A 24,539-nucleotide genomic window follows, 5' to 3' on the forward strand; every position below is an offset into this window, starting at 1 on the left:
CATTCAGTTGGGAAGTGCTTGGACGTTTTAAAAGCAAGTCATTGAGACAGTTTTCCATAGGGGGAGTCTTACTACTCCCAGATTTGGGTGCAGAAACCCCCCCACTGCTTAAGTCTTGTGTGTCCCCTGGGACTAAAACCTGGGGTTTCTGCTGTGTCTGGGTTTGGCTTGAGAAGACCTGGAAGGGGCTGGAAAGGACCAATTCTTAGAGGGCCAGTGCCTACTAAACCTAGAAGGCTGAACTTGTAAGAAATCTTTAACAGTTTGCATAGATTTAGCTTTATCTTCCATCTTTTTAAGAATTTCCTCAGCCTTGTTGCTAAACAGGCAGTCCTGATTTAAGGGAACATCCAACAGTTTAGCTTTAACATGATCAGGCAAAGATTGCTCTTTAAGCCAAGCATGCCTTCTGAGCACAGACCCAGTAACAGTAGCCCTGCAAGAGGCCTCTAATGAATCAAATCCACATTGCAAAATACGTTTTCCAACCTGTTCAGTAGAATGCATTAAATCCTGTAATTCTTTATTTTCAGCACAGTCAGGAATCAACATTTTCTGTTTAAGCAATCCAATAACATGTTGTTGATACTTTAACATATGAAACTGGCAGTTTAAAGCCCTAACGGCCAAGGTTGCAGAAGTGTAAACCTTCTTACCCCCATCTATTCAGCGCCCTGGAGTCTCTATCAGAAGGGGTAGGATTTTTAGCAGTAGAAGCCCTTGGGTCCCTGTGAAATAGTCTCTGGATCCGCAATAGGATTTTTAAAAAGGAACTTGTGTGAATCAGGAACCCTGTAATATGTCGGGTTTTCTGAGAGCAGGAGGCAAAGAATCAGGGGCCAAACTAGATTCCAAAAAGGCATCATCAACAATGTCTAGTACAGGAGGTATAGCTAAAGGCCTATGCTGAGGCAGGAGTAAGAAATCCCTAAGCCTCTTTTTTTAATCAGAAAAATCCTGGCTTTCCCAGTGGAAATGCTCCCTTAGAGTAGAGTATGCAAGGTTTCTCCAAAAGAAAAAAAATCCTCTGGAGGGGAAGCGGAGGGAATAGAGTCCTCTGCATCAGAATCCTCATAAGTAGACAAGGACAAATCCAGATCAGAAGAATCAGAAAAATCAGAATCCTGGTCAGAAGATTCATAAACAACTTCAGTCTTAGGTCTCTTAGAAGGGGGAGGTTGGCTTCCCCTGACTAGAGTTACAAGATCTTCAGCTATTCTTATCATTTGTTTTTTAGGCATACAGGCCTGAGCATAAGGCCTGGGCATCGGCTTCTTAGGCATGGTTCGAGATTTAGGCCTAAATAAAGGAGGCATCGGTTTATTATGCAAGTCCGTATGCCTGAATACACCCGCAGAAGCCGGTGCCTGCACAGCGACTCCGGACCCATCCAAGGTAGAGACAGCCCCAGGTTCCACAGATGAAGCATCACACGGCATACCGGACTCCAAATGGGTCTCAGTACAGGTCTGCGAATCAGAAGTAGCAGATATCAGGGGCTGCGAAAGCGCCTCAATGAAGTACCGGCAAACTGGCAACTGGCTTAGAAGCGCCGTCGGCAGCTTTGGACCTAGGCGGCCTGTCTGTCTTTATCTTTGCGTTTTTTCGGAATCCCGGTAGTCGGATGGCAAACAGACGACATTTCTGGATAACTAAACTGAGAACCGAAATATTTAGAGGCGAAAATATACAGACAACGGACAGTGCGCTGATTAAATAAAACACAAAACCGACAGCAAGGTAAGTTGTGGTTAGGGTCTAGGCAAGGAATACAGTACGAATGAAAATCTTTGTGAAGTATTTGCTTTCCACAAGTAATGCAATTATTAACTTTTACTGACATCGGTAAGGAGCAAGAAAAAGTTTCCCCAATGGGGTACTTAGCTTTAGAAGACTTCGGTTCTGAAACTTGAAAACAAAAATTTCAGGAGTCATCCGACCGGCACTTGCGAACTGCTTCTGCTTCAGGCACCACACGGCAAGAAAGACTGATGTAATGGTGTTGGCTACATGTTTTATACCCCTAATGACCCGATGTCATGGAAGAAGGGACAGCCCAGGCCGACTGTGGGCTACTGCAAGCAGATAACCCAAATGTAATGACTGCAACAGTGAAACACGAAGAACATTCCACGGTTGCCAGCTGAGACATTACTTTTTCTTGAACCCCCCTCAGCTACTGCTTCTGTCACAGTATCTGATGGTTCTTTTATCAGATCTCGAAGTCTCATGAAATGTGCTATGTAATTCAAGGACCTTAGTGTGAAGCCTGCCGTGCAATCAATTTAATCAGACCAGTGGGCGGAGAGATCCAGGAGGTAGAGAGTCAGGCATGGAAAGACTAGGTATAGAGACTCCTCTGAGGAAGGCTGAAGAGAAGTCCTGCCAACCCTCTGTTTAAGGATCTCTACAATGTCTCCGAAGGCGACATCTTCCGGGGGAGACTTTGGGGAATCTTCCCCTTCATCGAAATCGGTATCTTCACTTAAAGACTCTTCAGGGAAGTCTAAGTGCTACCTCTTGCATTTCCTTTTCAGGAGTACCTCTTCAGTGGGATAGGCCAGTGAGATACCTAAAGAGGACATGACCACTATAAATTGATTCTGAGGCTTCTGTGCCTACTGTCCCAGGGTAGAGGCTGGAAGAAGCTCTGGGTGAGGTGAAGGACAGGGCTGTTGGTCCAACAAAAGTGGTGCCAACTGTATGCCCGCAGTGGATAAGCTCCTCTCCATGGCCTGTAAAGAAGGCCCCCCCCCCACAGAGGAACGGGAGCCCAGAACCAAAATAAGACTCCTTTGGAACCATGGCTGCCTCCGATGTCAGTGCTGAGCTAACATGTGCCAACATTACTAAGGGCATGGAAAGCTCCAACACCAGAGTGGAACCATGCACCCCAGAACTGGCAACAAAGCTGACACCCTTTGAGGTCTCTGGTTCCAACAGAGCTGAAGAGCTCAAGGCAGTTTTTGGTGCCAGAGAAGTAGCTCTAACCAGCACCAATCAGCAGAAACCAGGGCCGTCTGCACCAGGAACTCTAAAGGCTCAGCTGGAGTCAGAGGAGGAACAATCACTGGAGTCAAGATTGTCCAGAATCGGACAGACTAGGAACCGTAGAAGTGGACAATCTCCTCGCTGCCAAAAGCTGGTCCACCAGCCTCAAAATATCAAATTTTGTGAGGCTCTTGGTGGACTGGACCGAAGAGACTGATGGGGACCGGGGTTTCTCCAAGACTGGGCTTGGAGGTCGGTCTGAGTAAAGGTCTAGTGAGCGGGAATACTTAGTATGTTTTCGAAGAGGTCTGCTCTGGAATAGTACTTCATAAGTTCATAGGTACTAGGCTATCTGCCCAAAGGCATTTATAAGCCTTGCCGGAATGTGATGGCTTTCGCCGCCCCCCCTTAGATTAGTTCCCTGTGCCTCTGTCCAGCAGAGACACTGAAGTGATCCCCAGGGTAAACTTCCTGTTTCCCATCCACTTGTCAAGGTATCTCTTGGATTGTTAGTGAGGAGCTCTGCCTAATGTAGATTGAAATCTTGTTCCCGAGCATGGAAAGTCTCTGGGACAGGAATCTATCCCCTCCAGCATGTCCTATTTATTGTTGTGGTGAGGATTAGCTCCTTAGAGCGCCTGGCCCGAGGGCATATGGTTTTCTTTAGGTGGAGCATGTCCATCAATTCTGGGTTGGACATGGCCTTGTATGTCAGGCAGAGATCACCTCTGAGTAGACGGTATGCAACTGAGTACAGCTGGAGTTTCTTCAATCGAGCTGCATGGGGTATCTGTTTGAGGCCAGTGATCCTCTTGGTGAGGTACTTCTGCATCTTTCCAGCTGTTGCAGGTGTCTGATGAGTGATGCGCAGAGGGGCACAATGACTTCTTTTGATCTGGATGCCCACCCTTTTGTGATTAGGTGGGCCACATATAATGTGATTAGCAAAGGAGAGATTAGTATCTACTTGGGTCCCCAGATCCCTTATTTCGTCGTCCGTATTTAGGGGGCTACCACCTATGTGGTAGTTTGGGGATACATTTTTTCCAAAGGGGATGACGATGCACTTTTTGCCATTTAGCTTGAAGCCATGGTTTTGACACTAGGTATCCATCTCAGTGAGACCCTTTTGGAGGATGTCTGTCAGCCAGAGAGTCAATTATAGCCCCTAGTTTGCAGTCGCCTGTGAACTTGGTCAGCCACAGTCCTCCTGTGCTTGCCTGTACCTCTGAGAAGTATATGCCGAAAAGGAGAGGTCCCAGGACTGAGACCTGGGGAACGCCACTTGTAACCAATTTGTCAGACCTAGCTCCTGCAACTCTTACCATGTGGGTTCTGTCTGGGAGGCAGTTAGCAACCCATCTTGTGACGTAGAGGCTTATGTTCAGGCTGGTGAGCTTGTCTATAATACCAGAATGGGGAATGGTGTCGAAGGCCTTTGCGAGGTTCTAGGTAGGCTGTGTGGACCACCTTTCCCTCGTCTATAGCCTTGGTAACAGTCTCAAAGAAGTCCACCAGGTTTAGAAGGCATGAGCTGCCCTTAAAGCCTAACTGGGTAGGGTCCAGTGTTTGGAGGTTCCCAATGTCTCTGTTAATGAGATCCATGATGCTCACCATAGCCTTGCAGACCAAGCTAGTCAGGCTCATAGGACGATAGCTCCCGGGGTCTGTTGTGGCTCCACCATTGTGAAGCAGAATAACCATTGCTGTGCGCCACTCTACGGGAATGTAGCCTGTGGAATGGCTGAGTTTGAACAATACGTTTAGGTGAGGGGTTAGTTCATCTTTGAGCATGTGCAGGACGCAGCGTGGGACACCATCCGGTCCTATTGATACTGTGTTTCTGGCTTTGGAGAGGGCTATTTTAACCTGAGTGTCTGTGATTTCAGGGGTACTACATTCTTCTGGTATGGTTATGGGCCCTTTCGGGGGTAAGAGGGGAGTGAAGTTTGCACTGAATCTGTCTGCCAGGATGTTGGTGATATCGGTCAGTTCAGTGTATTTTGTGCCATTATGCACGAACTCCGAGCAGATCTGGGAATTGCCACTTAGATTCTTGAGATAGCTAAAGAATGCCTTGTGGTTTTCTTTGGAGTCCTTGGCAATTTTTCTTTCGAAGCTAGCCTTAGATGACTTTATGAGGGATTGTAGTTTCTTGTTGATAATGATCAGGGATGTCTTCCCCTCTTGGGATTTTACTTTTTTCTGTACTAGTTTCCTCCTTCTATTGTATAGCTGGTTTATGGCGAACCGGACTGGTTTCCTTTTCTTGGAGGGGTGAGTCTTTGTTTTGCTTGGGATAGCGCAATCCATGCATTCTTGTAGGTGCCCGTAGAGTGCATTAGTAAAGGATTTTGCAGCTTGGGCAGAGTTATTCTTTAGCATGTGGGGTTTGAAACTTTCCACCTCGGTCTTAAGCAATGTGAAGTTTGCTTTTGAAAAATTTTTCACAGTGGTTTCTTTGACCAGGGGTGGGGGTGGAATGTAGATACCCAGAGTGATAAGTTTATGGTGAGATCTAACCAGCGATGAGCTGACCTTCGGTGTGGAACACCGGTCGCCCATGTTGGTGATGACCAGGTCTAATATGCTGTCACCTCTGGTGGGGGTGTTGACAAGTTGATCCAGGGTGTTTGAGTTTATAAATTCGAGGAAATCCCAGTTAATGTTTGGCTAATTGAAATCACCCAATATAAGGTTGTTTGGTAGGACCTTCAAGTTTCCCAGTGTTTCCAGAAATGCGGAATGGGGGTCCTGGGACATGGTGGGGGATTTGTAGCAAGCTACAATTTGAATTGCAGTTCTGCCCGTTGTTAGTTGCATGTGGATGATCTCTGAAGCATCGTGCTGTGCCACTAACCTGGAGATGTGGGTGTCCTTGATGAATATGGATACGCCCCCGCCTTTTGTATTTCGGTCCGGGTTTTGTGGCCAAAATGTATGGTATGAATTGTAGCCTGGTAGTGCTGGGGTGCTCTCTGGAGCCTTAAACCAGGTTTCTGTTACTGCACATATATCGATTTTCTCCATACTGAGGAGTGCCTAGAGTGCGTGCATTTTGAGGTTTAGACTTCTGGCACTGAATAGCATTACCCTCAGTTTTTTTTGTTATTTGTGCTATTTACGGCAGTGGGTTTGTCTTTTGAGCCTTGCCTAAAAAAGGCATTATGGGGGTGGCAAGAGCCTTGGCCAGTATTGGAAAGCCTGAGGGTGACAGGTGCAAGCCGTCTCTAGCGAAGCAGCGTGGCTTGTCGAGCATGTCATCCCAGGCTGACAGACACTGGATCCCCTTTGAATAACATCAGAAGCTTAGCCAGTTGTTGAAACTGATAATTTTTTTCTTTGTACTGTGCTATCATTCTTGGTGAGGGCAGGATGCTACTCAGGGTCAGGGTCATACTAGCCTGGGCTACGTGATTAGAGAGCTCTTCCATGTCTCTTTTCAAATAGTCCAGGGAGGTACAGCTCAGGTCATTCACACCAATATGGACAATGACAGAGTCGTATTTGTACTTGTTCTGGAGTGACCTGAGTGCTTGTGTTATGTAGCGGATCCTGGCACCCGACAGGCATCTAACAGTAACCTTTTCCTTGTTCAGCCTAGTGAGTGGGACGTCAGTGTGCCTGACTATACAGTCACCTATTACTAGTGCGCTGGGTATGTTATTTTGCCTTAAGGGCTGTGATTGCATGGCACACTGGTTTTGTGAAGTATGTGTTTCATGGTTTGTGTTGGGGGGTGGTGGTTGCTTGGATGTCTGTTTTGGAGGTCTCTGTTGCTTTTGCAGATTTTTATTTAGAGCCTCAGTGTATGTTTTCGTGTATTTATGTGTGTGTTTTGCCGGTGCTGGTTTCATAGGTCTATGTGACACTGGTGGTGTGATGCAAGTAATTCCCTTCTCCTCTTGACTATCTGGTCCAGTCTTGGGTTGAGAGAGCTTAGCCTCCAGTTTGGCTGTATAATTGCATCTCTCGCATGCATTAGTGTTTGGTGGTAGGAGAGGGTTGTCCATGTACATGAGGCAGTTGTAACATTGCCTCAAAATGCCCAGATTCACCAGTTGGACCGGAGAGTACACCTGAAACTGCCCTTTGGACATGCCTGGATAGGTACAGTGAGCCGTTTTACTGATTGGCTGGTAAGGGGGAATAGAGAGCCTTGTTCTTCTCTACAGTATGGGGGGGGGGGGTCTAGTGCTAAGGTTTATTACTATGAGTTTTGAGCAAGTGCCGGGCTGAGAAGTGAGTGTTTTGAATGCTTAAGTTGAAAGTTTGTCTAGTTCCAGGGGAAAAATTGAAGAGTAGCTGAAGCTGCCTGTGCAGAGACAGGCACCAACAGCACTGAAGGTAAAGTCTTTTCCCAGTCAGTGTCAATGAAACTTTAAGAAACGGGGAAGTCTTAGGCATTTTTGATAATGGTGCCGAAGATGCTGTCTGTAGCAAGCTGATCCTCTTCTTTGAGCATCCATGTTTAGATGACGAAGAAGATGACAATGGGGAGCTAATGTCCGTTTTTCATTATGGAGATCCACATATGGCCTCATCTAAAGATTATTTAATAAGGCCTTTGAGAATGAGCTTGCTGTTTTTCTCTCAATAAGGGCCCGGTGACTGAAGCCATGACAGATGGCACAGTCTTCCTGAAGTTGCAATGGGCCCAAATAACATACGAGTGTCTGTTCGAGTTGGGTAATTTACGCTCTCACTTCTGGCATCTCTTGAAACCAGAAGTTCCCTTGTTTTTTTCAGCCATTACAAGAAACTACACAGGCAGAAAAGACATCAGAATAAGAAGTTAAAACAGTAAGGTTTAAAGTTTTTTTTGTTTTTTTTTTTAAAGTAAACTCGTACCAACAATGGTACAAGAGATTTACCAAATGGTAAAGGAAAGGAAGGAAGGAAATGAAAGTAAAGGCACCAATGATGGTATAAAAAAGTTACCTTAATGGTTAAGGGGGAAAAAATACCAATGATGGTATGACAAGAAAACACTACTTGTATTAAGAAACAAAAACTGTAATAGTGGCGCTGGGTACAAGAAAAAGGAAAAAGTCACTAAAAAGGAGATTTAAAGGAAAATCTTACTTACAAAACAAAAGAATTAGCTTGCTCTAGCTGTTTTGATATAGACTCATCTGGCAATGAAAGCGGAAAATGAGATCTGAGGTAATCCTGCGAAGAGCATTATGGGGAAAGCTTAGCTTGAGAGTTTTGGAGGGTGCGAGCTGGAATAACGGCCAAGTCTGTTTCAATATATGGAACCAAACACAGTCAAGGATTAAGTGAAGCTTGACAGCATCCAATCAAATGTGTTACTGGTGACTTCCACCCTACATGTTATTTAAAAGATAGTGGAAAGTGACAACATTGATTCTGAAGAAGATTCTGATTATTTATATAACGAAAGTGCTCAATCTTTTAAATTAAAGAAGTGACTGCTTCCTGGGTTGGTGCTTTAACTTACACAATCAGCAACAATAAATGCAAGGAAGAAAAATGGGTACTCAACAGTGTACTTTCTTGGAGTGCTCTTAGTTTGCAGACTTGGACTGACAGTTGACTGCAACACTTGATGCAAACACTTAACATGGTAAGAAAAAAAACTGACAATGTGGGCAAAAACCACGTATCTACCAGGCATGTGGAAACATCTGAAATAAGATGTCAGCTCTGAAAAGTTGGACTGGATATGGACTCTGCCTATGACGGAGATCCTACAGCTTACGACAGCTAGAGTAACTCACAAATTACAAGGGACCACAGCAAAATCACAAAGAAAAACGTGCACAAGCCAATTTTAAAGTTACTTTGTCTAGTCACCACTTTCTGTTACACATGTATGTAGACATTAACAGGCCACAGCGGAAAGTCTAAAAGCAAAAAAATATATACATATATAAAATTTGACTCACCAAATCACCAGGTGAATAAAACTGCAGATTCAACACTCTTGTGAAACTTCTTCCATTCCCATTACAATCTTGTCATTCACCGTAGTTCACACTACTTGCAATTCCTAATGGTCTCCTTCATTTCTGGTGCAGACTGAAGAGTCCTCTTCTGTCACCTATGAGTTTATTAGTCTGTTACAGCAGAAGGCATATAGAAGAACAAAGTTTAGTATTTAGATATTTAAAGACAATGGGGGGGAGAGAAGAAGCCACCCCACCCTATTTTCATGGGGAGATGCATATGTGGAAATAAATACCAAGTGTTTATTACAGGTTTCCCTTTATGCCAAGTTAAAGCAAAGTAACAAGCAAAACAAGCCCAAGTATTAAAAAACAAAACTGAAATTACTCATTTACCAAAATCTGAAAATGCTGACAACAGCCCACCCCCTCCATCCCAAAACAAAATAAAAGCAAAAATAAAGGTTACATAAGAAATGGGGCAGGTACCCTACATTTTAAGGAACAATGGTTTGTTGTGAAAGGAGGGCTAAATGTCCCTAAAGACTCAAAATGCCATTACAAGCACAATGTTACACTCAGGTAACAGGGGAAACAAAATTCTAAAGATTATACAGTGCCTGTAAGAATGATTAACCAAGACGAACCTCAGGAGGGCATTCAACATCTGGAAAATATTGTTATGGTTTGAGTACTGACATTTTGGGCTTTTCCCCCAAACAGCTACCATCTCTCTACGTACAATTTACTAGTCATATTAAATGTACTGGAATACTGGAGGAACAACATTTTAAAGTACAACTCATTGGAAAAAAAGGAAAAATAATTTCATATTTTATATGGTATTCTTTCTGACCATCTTATACTAATAATTATAAAAATGCATATAAGAATACTGCAAGAAAATGTTTCAGGATCACACATTTGGTGGGATGAAAAACTTCTCTCTCAGTCCTATTTTACTAACACTGGAACTGTCGATACTTTCCGCAATAAAACTTGACAAAGGTTCATAAAGGGATTTAGCAAGAAAAGTGAAACAGTACAACTTGTAAACAAAACCCCCAAAGAAAAACTTGTTTTGAAGAAAGTGTGCAAGTATTACAATTAATAAGCAGCTACCCCCACTTTTACATGGGCCGCCCATCACACTTCCTTGTTAGAAAAAAAAATAATCCTATCATCACACATTCTTAAAGATTCTTTAGCTTTTAATGGCCCAAAACTCTCAGTCATTACAACCATACTCCCAACATTCTAACCACATGCCCCTATAATGCCACCATTCTATTACAAACAGCAGACTATATAAATATATAGCAAAGACAGGCCATCTAGAAACTGTATTACCGTGTTTTGCGATTTTTTTCTCTTCAGGATATTTCATTGGTAAAAACTTTTGATTTTAAAAAACTGAAAGCAGAATGGAAGATCACCGTCAAACAGCACAGACATAAAATACTAACAATTACATAAAAACGGGAGTAATTATCTTTACATTTATGTAAAGTCAAAGGATTAAAACAGTGCTGAATTGCAAACAAACCACTCAAAGAATGACTAGGTTTGTGTCCCATCCTCACAATCAGAACACCTGACCACTTTCAAAAAGGGCAGAAAATGGAACATGCACATCACTCTCAGCGACACGGGCACATGTGCACACAATCACCAGTCCATGTCTGAAAGCACACAGGTGGTTGAATAATGAAATAGCTGGGCCCCCCACCCTTTAATCCAGTTGAATTAAGTTTCCCTAGCTAGACTAACAATACAGTGGACCACACAAAGGATTTGCTAAGAAAATGACACATACAGACCCCTTATCTTTAGTAATATTGATGAAGTGCTACGAACAAGCTCTCCTAGTTCATAAGTGAGGAACTGCACTACCTCCTTCCCCAAAAACTCATTTTTGTCATACCTGACTCCTCTAAAAACGGGACGTTATTTTATAATACTGTGTCAGTCAAACTTGGATCACTGCTTGCAAAATCTTCAAAAACCAGAAAACAAAAGACAATATGAAAAATAATTTAAGCATGGATAATAGTTAAGGCATGGAAAAAATCAGGAACAGTTCATTGTCTACTATTGAAAATAAATAGTGCCTTTTTTACTATAATTTTAAAACAAATGCAAGTGGATATATCTGGCATTTAATTTGTACCATGCACAAAACAAGGACAGGAATATAAAATCATTTCTGAAGAATTCAATCTTCTTAAAGAGAAGTAAAACACACACCCTGAAGATAATATATGCACCCACTTGAGGCAAAATGGGGAAAATGAATTTACCTGCAAACAGGTTGGACTTCCATCTCCAAACTGCTGCATGTAACATTTTAGCACATGGAGGACATGGGGGTTAGCATCACAAATCTTTCTCAACCCTCTTGCTCATGGGGGAGGGATTTTTCCTCTGCAATATTTTATATTCCTGGAAAAGGTTGGCAAGAAAAGCAGTGTGAACAGTTACACAGGAACACCAAAGCCTTGACAAATTAGGTCTCTCTGAAAAGACAAAAGCACATGTTAAGAAAAACAAACATATACAACAATATATAAACAACAGCGTACTTAAGCAGTAACATAAAGGCCAAGGCAACCAGGGAGACTATACAAGTAGTGGTTTCTACTAATACAGTGCTCCCTTGTGCAATAAAGCTGGCTCGGTTTTGGAGCTCTGGTGTGAATGACTTACAAAATTTGTAAACTGGGAAGTGACAAAAAAGGCCCAATACAAACAAGGCAATCAATGCATTTAACAAAGAACAGGCCAGATTTTTTTTGTTGAGCATTCCAGATATAAATACTGTACCTTAACAGTAATAAAATACATTCTTAATAGCAGTTAAAAAAAGAAAAAAAAAGCAACTATACAAACATTTGCTTTCATTTTTTTCTAACTCGTCATGCCCTACCTTAAGTACCCGAAGCTTCGTGCTGCCCTACTTAGGTACCAGAAATACACACGTTTATGAAGTCCTTTCAGGAAGAAAAACAAGTTGTTAACATCAGTACTAGTTTAAGAAAAACAAAGAAAAAAAAAAAAAAAAAAAAAAAAGAAAAAAAATCCAAACGCCTTTGAAGTCAGCTTCTGCACCAGTGTGTCTCAGTACTGTAGTATTGTATGCAACTTGCCAAAAGATGGTTGCATTGTATAACTTGCTTTTTCTTATTCAGCAGCCCATTCAGTTACTTCTGCAAGTTAATCTGTCATATCTATGGCTTGCTGTTGCTCCGGAAAGAGGGTTGGTACTGCGTGCTCAGAACGAAGTGCAATTCACACAGAAAATTAGAAAGTCACACAACCACTGATCATAAAAAAAAAAAATCATAACCAAAAAACTTAGAAACTTTTAAAGAAATGTGTACAGGACACTGCTACTCCAATTAAATATTTTAGAACTAGAATGCTGCTATTCCTTCTCTTCTATACAACAGATTTTTCTCAGCTAAGTTTTTATTTATCCCATGGTACGTACTTTATCAGCATTATAGACTACAGTATTTTGTCCATATTTTCTATGATCTCAGCAGTAATAAAGTTGTGTTTTAGCTGCCCATAAAGCACTTGCTGGTACTACCCTATATGTATGTGGGTGGATCTGCAGCCCACCAAACTTACAAACTCTTTTAAACATTATACTCCAAAAGTCTCCCATTAGTTGTGATATTTTCCTCTGTGTACCTTTAAATAAATGGTTTTGACCCTCGCCTTTCCCCTTAAGTATCTAAAACATATGATCCAAGACCCCCAATAAGTAAAAGAAAACAAATGGGTGGAAGGTATCCCACTCCTAAATTAGTTTTTATCAGAAGTAAAACATGGACTGCTTTACCATCTCACCAAATAATCTGTTTGTTCATCTGCCATGGAGACTTGATGTACACTTTTTATTTCTTCAAAAAAATACTGAACTGACTAAACAGGGTGTTGCTTGCGTGGAAAATAATTAAAATACTGGCTTCCAGATTAAAAGCATTTATTTTACTCTTCCACTCTAGGACATTGCGTCCACATTCATTATCTACTACTGACTCACTGCCACTGCAGGCGGCTTTAGAGAGTGAAATGAATCCCTCGACCACTGTTCATGGAATTTCATACAACTCGTCATGATTTTGGATGGTGAAATGACAAACTGTGGCCCCTACCAAGCCATAACAACAAACAAAGGTGCTATAACAATGCAGCAGTAGCTAAAAATGTTGTAATATGTATATGCCAAAAGATGCATCTCATACTGAAGTTTAACAAAGCCGTGGGATCCTCTACGGCTACAAAGTATACAAAACATACCCCCACTGTAAAGAAAAATTAGTTAAGGTTAGTGTGTACACTAGGTCAATAGCAACAACTGAACATTTCACACAGTTTTAATGTCAGTTTTAATTCTACAAATCTTTTTATTACATTCCTCAGAGACTAAAAGAAAACTTTGGAACTGTACATTATGCATGATCACCACCTAAAACAAAATTTTAAGATGTCAAGACAGTGTGAAATCTGGAGGTCTCAATAACTTTGCAGTATTCCATGGTGAGTTCATGAAGTAAGGCTGAATGAATGTGGGGAATGTCAATGCTGATAAGATTTTTTTTCCAGAAAAGCAGCACCCAACCCTCTTTCACAGAGCTTTTTCACTCCTTTTGGACTGAAAAAGGAAATTTGAATATCTGTACTGCTTCACAGCCCTCAATAGGACACCTAGGATGCAACAAATGATGGCTGGGAGAGGGCCAGAAAATGTTGTAGTCAATCTGCAAGTTCCCAGTCTACAGGAATGGAAAAAATGGACTAAACAGGTTGTATATTAGATCAGCATCCTTAATACAACAGCCTTGCTGGCAGCTGAGCAGAACCCATTCAGCCTAAAAGCAAGATCGGACAAGTTACAACACTCTAGTCTTCTTGACTATAAACCTTTCACTTCGAATCCGGATGAATTTTATAAATATTCTTGGCATGTGCCCTGAAGAAGAAAATTTGTCCCAAACCAAGTTTCTTCCATCAGATTTAACTCAAATTTCAGGTGGTGTCCACCATCTTTTTCCCCAGAACGTATCCCTTTCTTGACAAAATCCTTTGTCCTTGACTTTGAAAATGCATGGCTGGGGAACGAATATACTTGTGATGATGTTTAAGGTGGGACCATGCATTCAGACTACTACTGTACACTAGATAAGTAGTTAATAGCAACAAGAACAAAAAAGCAAGTTAAAAAAACAGTTAGTCCCTGTACAAAGTCAAGTTTGCACACACATTGGCCATCTTTAAGCTGCAGAAAAAAATAAAATATAAAGCCTAGCCAATATGCAGGATTTTTTTAAAAATAAAAAACCCTTAAAATGCATTTGTTAAATAGACAAAACACTTAACAGAATACATGTAAAAAAATGTACATAACACTACTTTATTTCACAGACTAATGTAACACTCCTGTACAAGGCTGGCTGTAGCATAGGTCATACAGTACTGGCATGACACTACATTACTTTCTAGCCCCCATTCAGGATTCTCAGAAATGAAGACTAATGGAACAAAATGAATATGTGGAAAATGCAAACCTGATTAGAGCTCAAAAAGCCCTGTCAGCTAAGACTCCCAATAAAAGACCATAGGCATATGCTCGGAAATGTATTAAAAAACAAAAAAAATGTGGCAACTGAGTATGCACAAAACCATGAATGAGAGTAGTCGAGCCTATCTGGGCAGTTATGCAATGATCCTCATTTAGTTAAACCTGGAAACCCTTCTCACACACATCCAGGGCCACCAATACATATGTATGACCAGTGCTACATAAAGCCACTCATTTATTTACAGCACAGTTTGGCTTAAACCTCAGTCCACTAGGAGATTAATATCACTGGCTAATATAAGCTGGTTCATGTTAAAGATGCTGCTGGGAAGTTTGGCCACGAGCTCCCTCTCCGCTGTCTCCGGGTCACTGTCGACAGAGCTAGAGTTGGCGCTCATATTGTCGACGGCGTCTGGCACAGCGCCAGTGGGAGCCCCAAGCTCTGGCTCACTGGTTTCACTGGTGCTGGACACCACAGAAAGCAGAGACATCCTTCGGGTCAACCTGCTGGGCAACAGTGAAACTGCATAATCTGCTACTGTAGCAGCTACATCAATATTACAAGCCTTATCAAAGGCAATGAAACCTACATTTGCATTTGCTTCGCAGACACAGAAGGACCCATCATCTTTCATCAGCAGGTCAATGCCACACACGTCCATTCCCAAAATATTCGACACCTGGATAGCCAACTGCTTGCCCTGTTCACTCAGCGTACACATCATGCCGACGCCCCCTATGTGAAAAGAACAGAGGATTAAACTTGCACTGCCATGCTACAAATACAGCTTACCAGGATTTAGGGGAAAGACCATCATTTGAAAGTCCAAGTTAGAAGAAAATTTAAATCTTTCCCTACACCCAAACATGCAAGTAAACTAACACCTACCCTGAATTAACAGAAATACATATCTGAAGTATTAGTCCATTAAAAATAAAAATGTTGTTAAATATCCACCATAGGTTTGTGCAGCCCAATGATTAAACTTTAAATTGCCTGAAGATTGTAGTTTAATGTTAACTGACTGTGGGTCACAGTAGCAATAAAAATATATTTAACACTGTTTCAGAGGTACGTTTGCTAAAGCAGGCAAAGAATTATTTTGTACATTCAGACTAACAAAATGTACACCTACAGCTAAGCAGTCTCATCACCATGAAGCACATCATCTTAAAAATGCATCAAAAAAGTGAAACGTATATGTGAGGTGCAATCAACCTGATGGCAAATAAGCTTTGATTTATTTAGTTAAGTAATCAAAATTACATGAAAATGAACTGCAGTCCTGTTCATCAAAAGAAACTATGAAAGATGGGCATCATTCTTGTAATCTTACAAATTATGTGACCTGCTGCTTGCAAAAGAACATTAGTACTTGTACTGATGGATGCCTAGTCCTTTCGTTCTTTAGCTTTAGTGAATTACTTAAAAACCAAGCACTAAACACACACAAAAAGGGGTGGTGGTGGTAGGGGGTTAAATACATAACAGCAGCTAAAAAATGGAAGTTATATACTTACCATAATGTTGTTGTTCCCTTATGCCCATATGCATGATTGGGTTATCTGCCCTCATAGCAGGTCAAAGCCTGCAAACTTTCACACAGATGTTTCTCCAGTCTCCCATGATGCTATCGGGTTCTTGACTTAAAAGCTGGGAGTAACACTTCAGGCTTAGGTGTACTAAGTACCTCCAGAAAGGAAGCTGTTAATTTGGAAAGAGGAAGGTGGGTGGGTCATAGAGACAAAGACAAGGATCTATCAATATCTGAAGTGCATAACTTTCATATCGTACTATGTTTTTGGTTCCATCTGTCTTGATGTTTGGGACAAGATTCCCCAGCTACTTTTCATCCTGACAGTTATCATGACAAGATATCCTTGAGGATGGTGTAATGAAAGCCAGCTCCAGACCTTACAAAGTCCAATCTGTAGTTTTTGACAAAGATATGTACTGTAGACCATGTTGCTGCAGCACAGAAGTCATCCATTGGTTGTAGAAGCTCGAATACATCTGGTACAACAGGTTTATTCTTCCAAAGGCTTAACCTCCTATAAAAAGTGTAATCTGACAACCACATGGAATAACCTGAATCCTGGTTTGGCTTCTGAAAAGGATACAAAACAAAACGTTACGTACTCGCCATAACGTTCCATCTGTACTGTCCATTTTCATTCTTTCACAACTGTTTGGTTCAGATCCCATCCTCAGATCAAACTCTACCATTACTAAAACTTGTGGTAACCAAAAAAGCTCTTGAGCTTCCCTACCCATAAAGTACCAACCCCAACATACCTCAGATCTTGTTTGCTGATTATATTAGAAATGTTATCTGTTAACATGCATAAATATAAATTAATGTACATGTCCTATGAAGATCTCAAATCAAAAGGACAGTGGTGTCCTATCTTGCTCAACCAGAAGTTAAACAGTAAGGATGGGGGTTGGTGGGCAGGAAGTAGAGGAAGAATGAACATGGACAACACAGATGGAACGTTATAGTTGAGTACATACTTTCATCGGATGTCAATTTTCATTCTATCCTCAACTGTTGGGACAGAACCCCCAGCTACCTAAAACTCAGGGTGGACTAAGGAAGGATACTCCCGAGCACAGTTGAACTAAAAGATGCTCTACCCCTTGACACCAGATCTAACTAGTAATGAGTGATAAAAATATGAAGACATGTCTAAGTTGCTGCTGCACATATGTCGTCCATGGAAATCCTGGATCGAAATACTGAAGACTTGGATCTTGTTGAATGGGCTCTTACCGGTTAAAGTAAGACCCAATTTATTATAGGTAAAAAATAATCAGTCAGCCAACTTGGGACTTGTTTACCCAACTGCAAATGAAAAATACTTGGTCCGTTTTTCTGATTTCATTTTTTATATGTAAATAAAAATGTAAATGACTGCGATCATCCAATAAATGCAATGTGTTCATCTTTGTAAATGTAGGAAAGAATACTGGCAAAGTAATGGACTGACTGATACTGGATTCTGACACCACCTTGGGAAGAAAGGATGCATTAGTTCATAATGTAACCCTATTTTTATGAAAGATCAAATAGGGAGGTTTTGAAGACAAAACATGAAGTTCTGAAATTCTTCTGGCTAAGGTAATGGCGACTAGAAAAAGGTTTCCAAGTAAGAAACTTAAGGTCACATTTAGTTGCTGGTTCAAAGGGGGGATGCATCAGTGCCTGCAGTCAAGGGCGCCTGCAGGCAGGTGCAAGGGGGTGCACTTGCACCCCCCTGGAATCCGCTGACTAGTTAATCTTTTAATTTAAAAAAAAAAATTTTTTTTTTTTAACAGCGTTCTTTAAGAAGAAAGAAGTCCAGTCGCGGGCATGCTGACATCATCGCTCGTAGTGCCCATTTTCAAGTTTGCAAGCGGGAACTAAAACGGACAGTTTAGAGGATGCTGACATCATCGCGCAGTGCACATATTTTCAAGTTTGCGAGCGGGAACTGAAACGGACAGTTTAGAGGACTTCACTGAAGATGGGACACTTGCGAGTGAGCGGGAACTGAAACGGACGGAAGATGGGACACTTTCAGAAGGGAACTGAAACGGACAGAAGATGGGACACTTTCAGAGTAGTGAGTAATGTGTGTGTGAAACGGTTTCTGAAGATGGGACACTTTCAGAGTGTGTGTGTTTCTGAAGATGGGACACTTTCAGAGTGTGTGTGTGAGAAATGCCCCAGGTGCTACATAGTGGTGGGTAGAGAATAAGGCTTGAACCCTGTACCTTGGGCCCAAGTGGCAAGAGCCTGAATTCCCTACCCACCACCATTTGTAAAAATGTTGCAGGTTTTTCCCTCATACTTGTTTTGTTCCTCATAAAATCTGTGGTTTCTGTATTTGTGTCCTTGCAAAGCCATTGGTGCAGTGGTAGCATTGTTGCCTGACAGCTACATGTTCTCTGGTTTGATTCTTGGCTGGGGTGCCTTACCTTCTGTGTGGAATCTGTATGCCCTCCCTGTTTTTGTTTCCTCCCATCTTACAAAAACATGTCTGTCTGGAGTGTTTCTCCCTGGGCCTCTGCTAAAAATTAGCTTTTGTTCCAAGTCAGACTTTCCTGGTTAATAAATGTTAAAAAAATGACACTCATTTGAATATCAGACTTCATATTCTTCAGAAAGTGCATGGTAACACAAAAGCTTTTATTCTAGCAATTTTCTAAGTGTATAAGATGGATATTTGAAATTTATCCCTATCTTTGGGACTGTATCCCCCCCCCCCCCAGGTTTTGTGCTAAGGTTGAGAGCTATGGTAAGAACTGAATTCACTGAATATGTTTGGGGGCTATATTCCCCCATTACTGGCTTTGTCCGGGTGTTTTTTGCTAAGAGGTTGAGAGCTGTGGTGAGAACTGAATTCACTGAATGTTTGGGGGCTGTATTCACCCATTATTGGCTTTGTTCAGGTGTTTTGTGCTAAGAGGTTGACAGCTGTGCTGTGGTGAGAACTGAATTTACTAAATGGTAGCCATTTAAGTTTCAGTCTTCCTCTTTCACAAAACAGCTGATTTGACGTAGTGGTATGTTGCTCTGACTGTTTTGCACAGGGTCCCCTGGGTTCAAGACGTGGCAGTGAAATGTATGGTGGTAAAGCAGCATTTTTAGTCTAGCAACTTTCCAACATTATACAAGCAATGTTTAAAATGTGTCCCTGGTTTTTGGCCTTTTGCCCCCCCCCCCCCCCCAAAATAAATTTTGGCTTTTTCCAGATTTCTTATGCTGCAAAGTTCAGAGATACAGCTGAGTGTCGAGTAGATTTTACAAGGAGCTGAGAGCTGTAGGGGAGCAAAAGTTTAGTGCTGCTTAAGCTTAGTCTGCTTGCATTGTTAACAGCACAACAGGTAGTGTACACTGTGGGTTCTACTCCCACAGTAGGTAGATGCATTGCTGATACTGTACTGTATTGTAAAGGGGGTGGATGCTGCAGTCCTTTTTGGCAAAGATACCTAGTAACTATGAACCTATCAGTTTGCTATCCATTCCCTATTACGTTATTACTAGCTTATCATTTTTTTAATGCATGCAACAAAGGCAATGTATTCTTCAAGGGCAACAGGCACTTTATTTGTAGATGAAACAATGACATATAAAAGTTGTTTGCTAGCAGCAACCTCTTTATTAGTTACAGATTTCTTTAATGTGGATTTTACTACTTCAGAGATTGTGCATATTTACTAATACTGGTGGACTATAGAAGGTTGAGTAGACATTTTATGATGGAAATGTTCTGAATTGGGCAGTTTTGTCATTGGTGTATGCATTTTGTTTCATTGTTTACTGGAAAAATGTTCAAAACAATAAATTTAAAATGCCCTCTAACAACTCTACTGTATTGTACAAGGAATATAATGCAATACAGTCAGGAAGGTGTATCAAAGAGCATGTGTATGTTTCATGTTCAAGGGGCCTATGATTTTGAAAACAGCCCAGAGTTAATCTGCCACTGGCAAAATGTATTTTCTTTGAATGCGGGTTTCAATGCTGTTTCAATGCATGTGAGTTTCAAGGGCAGAGAAGATTTAATGCTAAGTCTATTTTCATTGTGAGACTGCATTGCTTTAACAGATCTCTATTACGGTTTGTGCTGTAAAATGCAAAAATAAAACTTTCAAATGAAATCTAAATCATCGCAGAAGTAAAGCAGTATGCACATTACAGCGTTTATGGTAAATGGGGCAAAATAACCAAGGAATGGGACATTGGAATGGTTGCAGGGGGGAGGCTCCATTCGACCATGATTTTGTGTGTGTGTGTGTGTGTGTGTGTGTGTGTGGGGGTTAGCAAACTCAGACAGCCCCGGTTGAACTATACCTCTCAGTTGTCCATATTTTTGCAGAATGAATAGATATTTGCTTCTTATTTTTGGTTTGTTCCTCATAAAGTTTGTGGTTTTTCTAGTTTCAGACGTCATAACCTTCAGAAAAATGCATGCTAATGCAAGACCAGTTATTCTATCAACTGTCTTAAGTTTATACAAGAACAATTTTCAGTAGTGTTTGTATGTTCCCCAAATATATTTGACCTTGTTCAGATTTCCTGCATTAAGAGGTTGAGAGGTATGTGCAAATCGCGTTGTAGAATTCGGAATATCCAAACCTCTCCACTGTCCCCAATTTTGGCTCAAAATGTTGCTCTCCCCTAATAATCCCTCCTCAAAATGACAATTTTGGAAGAAAACGTGGAGGGTTTACAATTATATATAACTGTAATGATCAGAGTTATTACTTTTATTTCAGAAATGCATGTAGATACTCTTATTTTGTTAGCTGCTCAAGTTTGTTTGTGTCTTTCTGCTTTTCCCGGTTAGGGGTCGCCACAGCGGAACTCCGGTCCGCTAATGATTGGTAGTGGATTTTTACGTACCGGGTTACCAGCCCTGACGCACAACCTTCAATGAAGGCACCCCCCATTCATGTATGCCTCCACACAGAAGACGCTCTAGCTGAGAACTGAACGGGACAACGTCTTGCTATGAGTTAGCTGCTCTAGTTAACAGTGTTAATATTAAAAAGGTGTCCCTTTTTTGACAGGTTCCCAGCTGTATTGTGTGGCAACTTTATATTTTTGCATCACATTTTTGGTCTGTTTTTCATTAAATTGTGGTTTTCTGGCAAATTAGTGGCAAGTCATTAAAGATTGAAGTTAGAAAATAATGGCAGGCATTTGAGTTTCAGATTTCATACCCTTCAGAAAATTCGTACTAATGCAAGACCTTCTACTGTTCTATTATACAAGTTAATAAGAGCAATATTTAAAAATTGTCCTTATTCTTGGGCCTGTGTCCCACTTCTAGTTCTATGTATGGCTTTGTCCAGATTTCTTGCTCTGAAGTTGAAAGGTAGGAGTGTCAGAGCCATCACTGTCAGCCAGAGACATTTCGAATTGTGACATACTTGTTGCACCCCACTCCCCATTGTAGTGGCTCTGGATGTGTCCAAGGAAGGCAAGGAGCAGTTATGCAGTGTAAGTGTGCACTCTGCATCCCCCATCCAAGGTAGACCACAAGTACGACCGTGGCTTTTCATCTGTCCTTGATTTTGCAGAATGTTCTGGTTTTCTGTAATATTTTTATACTGCTGATTTATGCTTCTTATTATTCAGGAGATGCATGCTGTCAGTGCCCTGTTGCTCTGTTTAAGTAGCAATGATTTAATGACCATCAGGTACACTTGTCGGAGATTGTAAGATGCAAGTAAGCTTTAATAAGCATACTGTTAAAGAATTACCAGCATTGAAAGCCTTTTCGTTGTTGCCATGCCGAGAATATTTACATAACTAGATAATGTATAAGCCTTGAGTATTGAAATGCATATGACAATATTTGTAATAAAAGGACAGGATTACAATATTTTCAGAAGCTCATTACATTTGTTGGAGACTTGCAGTCATCTTTGCAGGCTTACCCGTAAACTAAACAGAATGCCAATCTATCATGTGTGGTCCATAACTTGTGCAGGAATCCTTTAAACAAATTATCTTGAGCTTGTTTCTTGCTTGCTGTTCATTTTTTACTTTGATCATGTCTTCCCCATGAACCAAGTAGATAGTTGTGTCAGGCAGCAGGTCTTTTTTGGATAAGAAACAAATATTGTCTGTATAAGAAGGAGGTAGCATACCCCTCAGCTGTCCAGGTTTTTGCAGAATGTCCAGATTTTCTGCCCCATATTCTTCCTAAAAAGGATTGAAGTTGCTAAATAATGACGGACATTTGAGTTTTAGATGTCATATCCTATAGAAAAATGCATACAATCATTATCATCATCATCATCTCTTCTTTTGGTTGCCACAGCGGATCATCTGTTTCCATTTCTTCCTGTCCTCTGCATCTTGCTCTGTCACACCAACCACCTGCATGTCCTCTCTCATCACATCCATAAACCTTATCTTAGGCATTCCTCTTTTCCTGTTACCTGGTAGCTTCATCCTTGGTATCTTTTTCCCCAATATACTCAGCATCCCTCCTCAGCACATGTCCAAACCAACTTAATCTTGCCTCTCTGGCTTTGTCTCCAAACCTTCCAACCTGGGCTGACCATCTAATATACTTATTCCTAATCCTGTCTACCCTCGTCACACCCAGTGCAAATCTTAACATCTTTAACTCTGCCACATCCAGCTCAAACTCCTGCCTTTTTGTCAGTGCCACTGTCTCCAACCCATATAACATAGCTGGTCTCACTACCCTCTTGTAGACCTTCCCTTTCACTCTTACTGGTACTCGTCTGTCACAAATCACTCCTGACACTCTTCTCCACCCACTCCATCCTGCCTGTACTCTCTTCTTCACCTCACTTCCACACTCGCCATTACTCTGAACTATTGATCCGAAGTATTTAAACTCATTCACCTTCGTCACCTCTACTCCTTGCATCATCACCATTCCTCTATCCTCCCTCTCATTCACACACATATATTCTGTCTTAGTCCTGCTGACCTTCATTCCTCTTCTCTCTAGAGCATATCTCCATCTCTCCAGGGTCTCCTCCACCTGTTCCCTACTCTCACTACAGATCACAATGTAATCTGCAAACATCATAGTCCACTGGGACTCCTATCTGATCTCATCTGTCAACCTGTCCATCACCATTGCAAATAAGAAAGGGCTCAGTGCTGATCCTTGATGTAACCCCAGCTCCACCTTAAACGCATCTGTCACTCTCACCGCTGTCACACTACCCTCGTACATATCCTGTACCACTCTTACATACTTCTCTGACACTCCTGACTTCCTCATGCAATACCACAACTCCTATCTAGGCACCCTGTCATATGCCTTCTCTAAGTCTACAAAAACACAAGGCAACCCCTTCTGACCTTCTCTGTACTTCTCCATCAACACTCTCAGAGCAAACATCGCATCTGTAGTGCTTTTTCCAGGCATGAAACCATACTGCTGATCACTAATCATCATGTCCCTTCTTAACCTAGCTTCCACTACTCTTTCCCATACCTTCATGCTGTGAATGATCAATTTAATCCCTCTGTAGTTACTACAGATCTGCAGATCACCCTTATTCTTAAAAATCGGTACCAAAACACTTTTTCTCCATTCCACAGGCATCCTCTCACTTTCCAAGATTTCATTAAACAATCTAGTTAAAAACTCCACTGCCATTTCACCTAAAACACCTCCATGCACCCACAGGTATGTCATCTGGACCAACAGCCTTTCCATTCTTCATCCTCTACATAACTATCCTTACTTCCTCTTTGCTAATCCATTGTACTTCATGAGTCACTATCCCCCACATCATCCAGCCTCCTCTCCCTCTCATTCTCTTCATTCAAAGTACTCTTTCCATCTCCTCAACACACTCTCCTCACTTGTGAGTATGTTTCCCTCATTATCCTTTATCTCCTTTATCTGCTGCACATCTTTCCTAGCTCGGTCCCTCTGTCTAGCCAATCGGTAAAGGTCCTTTTCTCCCTCCTTAGTGTCCAACCTTTCATACAACTCTTCATACGCCTTATCCTTAGCCTTTGCCACCTCTCTTTGCCATGCACCTCATCTCCGTATACTCATCTACTTTCTTCATCTGTCTGACAATCCCACTTCTTTGCAAACCTCTTTCGCTGTATACTCTCCTGTACTTCCTCATTCCACCACCATGTCTCCTCATCATCCTTCCTCTGTCCAGATGTCATACCAAGCACCTTTCTAGCCATCTCCCTTACTAGCTCTGCTGTAGTTACCCAGCTATTTGGTAACTCTTCACTGCCACCCAGTGCCTGTCTTAACTCATCCCTGAATTCCACCTCACAATTACCCTTTTTCAATTTCCACCATTTGATCCTTGGTGCTGCCCTCATACTCCTCCTCCTCTTCTTGATCACCAACATCATCCTACAAACCACCATCCTATGCTGCCTAACTACACTTTCCCCGGTCACCACTTTACAGTCTCCAATCTCCTTCAAACTGGCCCTCCTACATAAGATATAATCCACCTGTGTGCATCTTCCTCCACTCTTGTATGTCACCCTATGCTCCTTCCTCTTGTTAAACTATGTATTCAC

At 41.5% G+C, this 24,539-nt stretch overlaps 1 protein-coding gene across 1 annotated transcript in view; it reads right to left on the bottom strand.

Annotated features, from left to right (window-relative positions):
• The window catches only part of LOC122808173 (beta-citrylglutamate synthase B-like), a gene marked incomplete at its 5' end in the record, with an annotated part of 511,166 nt that overhangs the window by 183,391 nt on the left and 303,236 nt on the right, over positions 1-24,539 (bottom strand). Inside the window, one exon of the mRNA XM_044079142.1 lies at positions 8,904-15,229. Coding sequence (XP_043935077.1) covers positions 14,757-15,229 — 473 coding nt within the window. The remainder of the gene's footprint in view (positions 1-8,903; positions 15,230-24,539) is intronic.

The sequence above is a fragment of the Protopterus annectens genome, chromosome 8.part0, assembly GCF_019279795.1.
Source record: "Protopterus annectens isolate FY-2018-M chromosome 8.part0, PAN1.0, whole genome shotgun sequence".
In the NCBI taxonomy this organism is placed as follows: Eukaryota; Metazoa; Chordata; order Ceratodontiformes; family Protopteridae; genus Protopterus; species Protopterus annectens.